This window comes from Pocillopora damicornis, chromosome 4 (assembly GCF_964200805.1).
Source record: "Pocillopora damicornis chromosome 4, jaPocDami1.2, whole genome shotgun sequence".
Taxonomy (NCBI): Eukaryota; Metazoa; Cnidaria; class Anthozoa; order Scleractinia; family Pocilloporidae; genus Pocillopora; species Pocillopora damicornis.
In genome coordinates this window covers 26,036,423-26,046,286 of record NC_142673.1, presented here as the reverse complement: position 1 = coordinate 26,046,286, position 9,864 = coordinate 26,036,423, and the positions used below count along the sequence as shown (strand labels likewise).

Genomic DNA, 9,864 nt, shown 5'->3' with positions numbered 1-9,864 from the left:
ACTTGGTCATAAGTCAGAGACAAGGCTGCTGTATAAACGGAAGTATCCCCTTAAACGGAATGGCTCAGATTTTTCGATAAAAAAAGAAAAACTTTTTGTGACCTGCAATAAGCTAAAGCACTCGCGAATGTGTTTAAGCCCGAGGCGAAATAAACGACTTCTAGGCGCCAAGGAAATATCGAGCGAAATAACGTTGCTATGCTATCTTGGAACTCCAAAAGAAGGAAATACCTTCCACATTGCCTCTCGTAAAATAGTTCATATCCTCGTTAATTTTATCGCGGCTATTTTTGTTTTTGATACGGCGTTTGAATTAAAGGATTTAAGAGTTTTGATCACGAGTACGACATGAGAGCTAATAACCGTCGCGGTTAATTGAACCTTGTCTGTCAGTAACAGAGTTATTGGCCCTTGCTTGTAAATCACTCAAGATTTTTTCACGTGTACGAGAAATTCTACACTGTTTTCTATTTTGGACTGTAATATCAACGAAGAAATTGCTTATGATTGCAATCAGCTAGAAGTGGCAAAGTCGATTATGGCGCGACTGCTCTCTTTTAGGGTTACCTTGGCAACCAAAACCCCTTACAAAGCTGCGAAGATGATCCTATGTTTTTTCAAATGAGTTGATCTTCTAAAACCGGAAGAAAAGCATTACTTACATAATAAATTCGGAACCTAAAGTGCAAAGAAGATAACAAAAGTCTGAAAACAAACTTAGCGGAAAAATAATAAAGGAAAAAAGCACGAAATGTTAGTAAAATCACGGAAATGGTATTTATTGAAAGATAAAACTTTCCTTCATAAGGCACTACTTAAAAAGATTTCAAAATATTACGACACCTTCGATAAGCACCGTTCACAATATTTCAAAGTTATTTTTAAAACGAATAAATTGAGACAGGCAATCTTTCCGGAGTGGCTGTGTTGTCGAAAAACAATCAGCTGTAAAACTTTTGACCGATCTAAGTAGGCATTGAAAACCGAAAAACTTGTGGTGAACAAAAAAAAAGAGATATTCAAATTTGTTGCTGTACTAGAAGGACATTCATAAACATTGTATATTTATATAGATATATATCAAAATACAATATAAATATAAAGTGGATTAATATAAATTTTCGATCTATATCGATATGTCCAAGCTATTTTATATATAGAAATAGAATTTGTTTCAAATGATATATTTCGACAAGCAAAAATGTGATGTTTCATAGTTTTCTCGTAGCAACTATCACCGAAAATTGTGCGCCTAAAGCCACGGAATCTACATTCTTATGTCAAAATGGAGTTGTTCAAATATGTGTGTAGTTTATAATCTCATTACCCCATATGAAGGCTTCATAACTTTCCAATTCATCATTTACAGTTAGGCTTAAATATTAAGCATTCTGTGAAGTAAATTTTCTCATGCAAGGCATGCATTTGTAAAAATTTCGCGTTTAGCTAGTTCAACTTTTGATAAAAACGCATCTTAAATAATTGTATGATTAGATCTAATCAGTTAAATCAGCGCTTCGATGTCCACTCGAACGCTGGTACTCATAGGATACACTGCCAATCCCGTTGGCGCACTGTTTTTTCGTTTCCTCATTGGTGGTCGGGAACTCGAAGTGTTGGCCCTTGTACGTTTGTTGTCGTAGGATTCTTTGTCAAGGCTGCTCAATTGGATGCTGCTGAATGCTCTTTGTTTCGTTCTTCTTACTGCAACGTGGTTTTTGTCTTCATCAGACACTTCAAGACTAGCTTTGTTGTCGTTTGTATCTTTACTTATGCCATTTAATTGGACACTGCTGTTGACTCTTTGTTTTGTAGTTTTCTCTGCTATGTGGTTCTTGTGTTTATGAGGCAACTCAACATTGCTACTTGCAAGTGGCTTTGTGTTGTTGACTTCATTAGCATTTTGGTCCTTGCCATGCAGGTTCAAACTGCTGCTTGACTTTGGTTTCGTCTTTGAAGCCATATCGAGTCCGTGATAGAATGGATCTGTTCCATCGCCGAGTGATTCGAAAGCCGAAGGAAATGAGGCGAGGGATCTTCTTTGCATAGCTGGCGGCTTATTGAATTTCACGCTTTTCTTTTGTGATCCATTTTCGGCATCTTCGTTTCCTTTTGGGAAATAGAACATTGGCATTGAAGGAAATTTATAGAGACGCTGTGAAGTCAAAGCCCCTTGCTGCGGGTTACTCGACGAGCGCCCCAAGATTTCCTTCTCTCCACCTTCATTAGAAAGCGCGAACTCTTTCGCAGACCATTCAGCTTCTTCTGCAGTACGGGCGAAAGGGTAATGCGAGCTGCGTTCTTCTTCGCTGGCCTCAGAATTTACGATTTCTTCGTCAATTGACGATCCGCGCGAATCAGCTAGAGATTTCGTTGAATAAGCCTCGCTGGTTTGGCTATTTTCGTCTTGCGAGCTAATAACCACGTCAGGTTTAGGCCCTGAGGACAAAGAGGATGGTGAACCATTAGATTCGGTTGTGTTGGCCTCTTTCCTTGTGGGTTGAGGCGCTTTGTAGTCGATGTTCTCCTCTTCGACCTCCTCCTCTCGTACGTTTTGTTTCTTTTTGTTCGCATGCCTCACGCATTCCACGGCAAAGGCAGACAGATCAGCATCTTTGAAATTCAAATACTGTCTCATACTTTCACGTACACTCAGGGCACTTCCCACCTTTAGAGTTGTCCCATCTGGAGCAGTGTTTCGTTTCCTTAAATTCGGGCGCACAGGTTTATTTCCTGTAGTGTCTCGAGCTTTATTTTCCGAGCACTTAGAGGTATCAGGTCTATTTTGTCCTTGTATTGCCTCCGTCTTACATGAGTGATTCTCACTGTTCGCAGCTGCGGAAAAATTTCCTTCTTCGACTGTATTTTTGACTTTTGGTGATGTGTCATCGATTAATTTCTTGCTGTAGCTTGCGGCTATTTTTGCTGCGCTGTCATAACCATTTTGTTTAGGAAATTGTTCAATAAGGGTCTGACATAACAAAACTTCCTGCAAATCAGCACTCCTACGGCCGAGAGTTTGTGTAGGTGGCGGGTCACCATTATTAGTCATCTCACGATTTGGTTTACCCGACTTCATGAAAATGAATTCGTCTTCATCATCTTCCATCGGATTTTCTAATAAAACGTCATTTGTTCCTCCGGAGTTGTCACTCATCAACTTCACCTCGTCTGCGGTGTTGACACGAGCGTCTGGGTCGGAATTTGTACTGTTGGCTCTGTTCTGCTCCAAGTCAGACTTGCCAATATCTTTAGAAAGCGTGCTTAATAAATTCTGGCTCTCGTTTCTAATTAGATCCTCGTTCTCTCGTTGCGAATCGTGCCTTGATCCCTGTCCAGAGCTGGGTGATTGGGTTCCATCCTGCTTGCCCACTCGAACTCCAATGTTCCCCACCAGCTCTTTTAGCGCAAGTTCCAGCTCTTTTATCTTTTTCACCTGACTCTCATTTTTCCAAAGTTTCGCTTCTGATGTCGAAGACCTTGAATTAGGACTTTCGGGTGGATTAAGACTGTCATCGGTAGAGCTGGCAGATTCCTCGCTTGCTCTTCTCTCTCGCATAGCGGCTATATATGACGCCCGCTCTACCCATTTCTGCAGCCGAGACTGAATTTGTTCCGATAGCTGTTCCAACCCACCACTGGGACTGTTTTCAAAAACAGAATTCGTTGAAAGTCTCTCGCTGTCAGAGTTTGCACTCTCGTCAGAGTATTCCTCAGATGTTTTCGATACCGCACGAGCGGGTTTATTGCCTTTTGTTTGAGCACGCACTTTTTTCATTTCCTTAGTGTTTGCACTCGTCATGCTTATGTCGTCTCTGCTCGCCGCTCGAACGTTCCTGCTTCCAGAAACACAGTGAGTTTGATTTGTAAGACTCAATTCTGTGTTATTTTGCTTTCGTGGGCTACTGCTGGGATCGCTCGATGACTCATACAACACCATACTGTGACTTAAATCCTTCGGAATTCCATTCTTTGGGTACGAAATAATCCTGTCGTTCTCACGGTCGCCATTGACTCTCTTGTAGTAGGTGGGAGAGTTTGCCAACGAGCCCTTTCGTGTTTTTTTCACCACAATTTTATCGCCGTGTAGCATCGGTATGGGTGCACTTCTTGCCCTTGAATGCTGAGGAGTGAGTGCGCCATTATTTATTTCAAGCGGGTGCGAGTAATCCTTGGTTTCCGTTAACGTTTCTCTGCTATTAGCGGACCGCTTGTCGCGAACGTTTGAACTGGCCTTTCCCATCCATTTTTGAAGCTTTGCTTTCATGCCGGTCGAGATATTTACAGAAGACGCACTGCCGTAGGACGAGGCCATTCCGACTTTGAACAGCTAGACGACAACGGGTTTACAAATCTCTGTGGTGCATTTGCATTACTCTGTACACAAACCTGTGGGAGGTACGATGTCACCATTAAAATGTGCTTAATGGTTTGTCAATAAAGCTCTCGAGCCATTCTCAAGCAGAGCCAACAAATCTAAATGTAGAAATATGTGGTATTTGATCGAAGACGTACCTTTTGTTTTGATCCAATGGAAAAAGCTTGAGTGCACGCGATCAATATTTATCGGATCTCGTGCTTGCGTCCAACTGGGCTGATGTATTAGGTTTCAAAGCTATTGTAATGATAACCAAGCTGCGCACTTGTCGCGATATAGAGGATCAAATGAGATCAATGTTCATCACGCAATTTCATTAGACGGGTACGTTCTCAGCACACGACATGACAAAAATGGTGCAAAAAATTGGTTTTATCCCTTAAACACTTCAATTCACCCACGTCATTTACAGCAATTAAATCTCTGTCATTGTTAAAAAGAATGTATCAGTTCGTTGAAAATGCAAATGTTTTAGCATTAAATTCTACAGCCTTGACCCCAAATAGACATATTGATTTTCATTGGTCGAAAGACTCTCTTTGTTAGATGACTTAATTGTTCGGTTTTAGATAAACCTCTGTTGTTGCGGTCCTCCCAGCTTATTACGCAAGGAAAGTTTATGAAATAAACTTATCGAGAGCGAAAAAGGAACAAAGGTCGCAGTTCGGCTTCAAAGATGACTCTTATTATTAGTTTCATTTAGCGATGGATGCATCCTTTAGAAACGTGTCGGTTTAAATGACTTAATAATCACACCTGTGACACTTAAGGTGACCGCAGGATAATCAGGTCATGATGGTTTCATTTATCATTTTCTCTTCTGACAGTATTCAAATTAAGATGACGTCCCAAACATCCCGCACTCCTAAAAAGTTTACAAAAGCCGAAGATTAAGGAAAGAGACTTCTTTGCAGGGATTCAATTAGGAGTTTAACTTGCTTACAATGTCGGTCCGGCAAAGAACAATTATGGTGTCAATTTGTTAATCCATTTTGCTCATCAGACGTTCGCTTCTAATCATTCAAGACATTCAAAAGCATAAACTACTTTCTTATGAACATCAAGAACTAAATTAGAATATCTTTAAGTGCGTTAATTAGTTGACATCGAAAGCGTTGATTACTTTTAATCAAACGATGGGAGATGTTTGTTCCTCGTACCCTGTTCCGTCTCACGAGCTGCTGTTTCCGTGATTTTATGGCGCCGCTTACAGGCTCCGTGTGTTCCTGTTTTTCTGCCTAATTTTACCATCAGTGTCAGCACAAATTTATTTTCTAAACGCGTCTCAGCACATACGTGTTGGGTCAAAAATAAAACGCCTTAGGGAACTCCGCAAAATGACGCAAGGGAGGGCTGCATTAGTTGTCCTATCCTAGCGAAAATTAGAGACATTTCGAACTTCTTAAGCGAGAAAAATATGCGTAAAATATTTTTTGCCGTTTATTCTTTGAGCCACTGGTGTACCTCCTGTTAGGACACCACAGGAGATACTCTCTTTAGTTTGATCTTTTTGTTGAACGAATTCTAAGGAGTGGAAGAAAGATAGAGGACAACAACAGTTAAGTCTGCTTGGGCAGAAAAACATGGTTGTTAATATCTCTTCTGATTTTCTATGGTCATAGCATGATTTAGCCAGAAACAAAACTTACAAAAAAATTACGAAATTTTTCTATGGTTCCTAATATGTTGTCAATATTGTGTCCGGTTCATTCACGCAAATAAACATCAGGAACAATCGGGCGATGTGGACGATTCAGAACCATTTCTTTCAATCGAGCGTTATTTTATGTTCAAGAAAAATTTATTATTTTTGGTATTTTTGTGCTAAGAACAGTATAACTTAACCTGTTGTTGTTGTTGTTGTTTTTCAAGTTGAGACAGTGGATTATCTTAAACCTAACCGAAACTTTGTTTCAATCACGCATCAGTAATTGTAATTTCAGAGGGACTTTATGCAAAAGAGAGGAGCTGTTATCCTTTGGAGCTCACACAATAGATCTGTCTTTGTTTTTAACCTGTCAACATCACTTTTATTTGTCAGCATGAAATCAGAGAGATAGGCGCCATCATAGGGTGACGACTTCTTTGAGATACCATTCGGCAAATCTTGTCACAACGCCCACCATTCACGTCTGGTTATGAAGTCATTGCTGTTTATCTTTTTATCACGTGTTCACACCACAACTAATCACCGGCCTGTTTGTTATCTTTGTTTGCTTTGTTTTGTGTCCAATCTTTTGTCATTCCTTAGTCCAAAGTTTGGTAGGTCCAAATTTTGAGGACAAAGGCTCACTCATTAGAACAGGGAAACTGTCTCACCGTTTACAACTCTATACAATCACTAGGTAATCACTCATTCAAACACTGGGGGTCCGTCGAAATATAATATAACAATTCAACCTTTATACTACCTAATAAAATCTTTCTAAAAATTTTGTGTGATCGATGAATAGACGCGACAGCTTTGAATATAATTTGAGGTTTGCCAAAAAAAAAAAAACCAAAAAGCAAATACACAACGTTGGTATTGTTAGCATCGACAAAAATTCACGGATTTAGAATCTCAATAGAGCTCAAACGAGGCAGTGGGAGTTACTTTGCGATTTTCTTCACAACTGATTTTCTGGTGCTATCCGATATTCAGAATGTTTCAATGAAACCTCCGCATGGATTTTAGGACAATCTGTAATGCAGAAAGCACCAAAATTCAATAAAAACATTTGTAAGTATGTTATTATTTATCAACTTAAAAGTTATGACAGCAAATCGACGTGTTGAAAAAAGAACATCGTTCGGGATAATGTTACTGGAATTTTCATCCTATAGAGATCTAATAGTGTTAGAGCTGTTTGTTAACTGAGCAGAGAATGATTTACGTCAATTATTCTCTGTCAGGAGGCCATTACTTGGTCTCCTATCTTTGTGAAATAAATATTTGTCTTTCAACTTTGCTGGATACGATGTACGGTTTCGACCTACGGTCATCCGGCCATTAGAGGAAGCTGAAAACTTATATCACATCCTTAAAAGAATAATAATTTATTTCCGCTTCTTATTACTTCTACTTCTTTAATTCTTATAAATCCAATTAGAGGATTTGTCTGTTTTTCTGTTAGTCTATTGAAGAAAAATTAAGAGAGACTTGAGCAAAGATTTATCATGCAGTAACTTTTGTTAGAAAATTAATTACTACAGCCGACACATTCTCATCCCACGCTTCCACGTCCCACTGGAAAGGAAATTAAATGCATTCCCGTTGAAAAAATGCTTACCCCTGCCATGGGCCGAAAGTCGTAATAGTCAATTCTCCTAGAGAGATTTTATGAAACGGAAAGGTGCTTTAATCTGACCGGGAAAGACATGGAGATTTTCAGTCGATAAACATTTCGGGCTCAAGACAATATCGTTTAATTTCTAGGTAAGGCTAACAGATACATTAGAGTGTGAATCAAGCGCAAATAAGCACTCCAGAGAGTAAACAAACAGTTAAGAAAATACAAATATAAATAAATCTTCAATAAGTCGATAAATTAATAAATAAATAGATAAATAGTGGCCGGGATGGACACAGAGAAAAGTGCTTCGACCAAACTCTTGCCAAACGAGTGTTTCTTAGCCGTTTTTGGAGCCCTCCATTTAAATTCATGAATATCACTTAAACGAATGAAACAATTTGAGAATGTTTAATATTATGTGCCTAATTAACAATACTAGCTTCTTCGTCGATAAATACCAAATCCAAAATCATGATATTAAAAATTATATTAAAAACCTTCGTCCATATTTTGTCAATTTACCAATTGATTTAGGAGCCTCCAACCTCGAGCATCCTTGTTGTATAATATTTGATTTAAAAGACTTCCTGAAAGAAGTTCCTTCCTATTTTCCTCCACCGTTTCGGCGGCTTTTGGTAAAGAGACAGAAATAACGGCGTTAATGTGATGCGGTCAAAATCGAGGGTTTTGAAAGTGAGAGAGTTCATTGTTCAATATTGATTTTATATCGATGTCAAAGCTCACAATAGCAGACATCTGCGTCCCAATGCTTAATTATACGGAGCCAGTTATTGACATCGAGGAGGTAAGCCACTGAAATTGAAGTTGCAATATATTGATCGGTTTGTTGGGTTCCTTGTATGAATCACAAAGTGCGATAGACAGCCCTCTTTTTTCATTTGCATTTAGCGGTAGAGATCATATTTACGCCAACTTTTAGTTTTTTTTAGTTTTCAACCGCCAGAGTTTACGTTAATGGCATATTTTTCCTCTTACGAAGTTTGGATTCTGCGAAAACTTTACGCGTACGTGCTTTGGTTCTGCGGAGATGCGCATTGAGTGGAAAAACAAATTACGTAAAATAACCCACTTCCCCCGGAGAAAAGAATGTAACATACGCGCAAAGATTTATTTTGAGGCGATGAAAAAATCTTCTCAGAGAAATAAAAATTTATCTCGAGTTAATAAAACAGATGGTCAAAAGGACAAAGATGGCTTTTTTCACAATGCACGTTTGGGCTCACGCGTTAAGTCGCGTGCAAGACAAGTGCCTCTTCTCTCAGTTTCATGCGCACGGGCGGATCGATATTGAAGTCACCACCCTTGACCGCCCAAACGTGATGGTCAAGTGTCGGTATTCAGTGTTTATACTAGAAACAATAGCTTTTAGAGAGCAGGAGAGGAATGCGACCGAAATATTAAAAATCATTGCTAAGGTTGTTTTATGTCAACTACAATGAAATAGGCTTAGTCCATTTCACAAAAGACTGGGTGAAACAATATATCAGTTTCTATAAACACGCAACTTAACACAATATCATCCCAGGACTCATTTATTTGAAATATTTATTGTATTTTCATGGTTCGGTTCTTTATGAACTGATTTGTAAATAAATTGCATTCAGAAATTCGTGGGTTTAAGCGTCAGCTCTTTGGAATAAGGCCAGGAACGTTTTTTGAACAAAATCTTCGGAATATCCGGATACGTTAGAAAAGGGCATTGGTCAAGAGAGATTTATCCAAAATGATGTAATTTCAAAGAAGAGCTTTTGCATTCTATGGCCTATCGATGGAACAGAAACGAATTTACATGCGTCGGTTCTGATTCACAAAGAAGTTGTGTTCCACTTTTGTAGACTTAATGTTTCGTTGAACAATGGTAGTCTCAGGTTCTAGACAGAAAGTGATGAAAATTATAGGTTAGAAGTCGTTCCGAGAAGATTGTTGAAAAAAATATGTTGGATTGTTTGAATGTTTTAGTGATGCGATAAATCTAACATAGACAAAAAAACACGGCGGGGGTGAAAAGTATGCAGCGTTCGGCTTTTTTTTTTTTGTCAAGGAGGCGTGGTGACCAAATCATAGATCAACATGACTACAAGACAGAAATTGCAATCAAACAGTCAGGAGTTCTTTCCTTTCGCTGATTAGATATTCATAGAAACTCTGGCCGCAACTCTGAAGTTGTCTATCTTGACAGTCTATAGAGAG

The 9,864-nt window shown here is 39.0% G+C and overlaps 1 protein-coding gene across 1 annotated transcript; it reads right to left on the bottom strand.

Moving 5' to 3' along the window:
* Positions 1–754: 754 nt before the first annotated feature.
* On the bottom strand, positions 755–5,037 carry LOC113686730 (uncharacterized). Its single transcript, XM_027204389.2, has 2 exons — positions 4,516–5,037; positions 755–4,389 (listed from the first exon to the last, which is right to left on the bottom strand). The coding sequence occupies exon 2, from the start codon at positions 4,313–4,315 to the stop codon at positions 1,505–1,507; it is 2,811 nt and encodes a 936-aa protein (XP_027060190.2). The 5' UTR covers positions 4,316–4,389; positions 4,516–5,037; the 3' UTR covers positions 755–1,504.
* Between the last annotated feature and the right edge of the window lie 4,827 nt (positions 5,038–9,864).

Bases quoted from the DNA above. Each gene is read 5' to 3' on its own strand.
- LOC113686730 (XM_027204389.2), bottom strand. From the start codon at position 4,315: ATGGCCTCGTCCTACGGCAGTGCGTCTTCTGTAAATATCTCGACCGGC.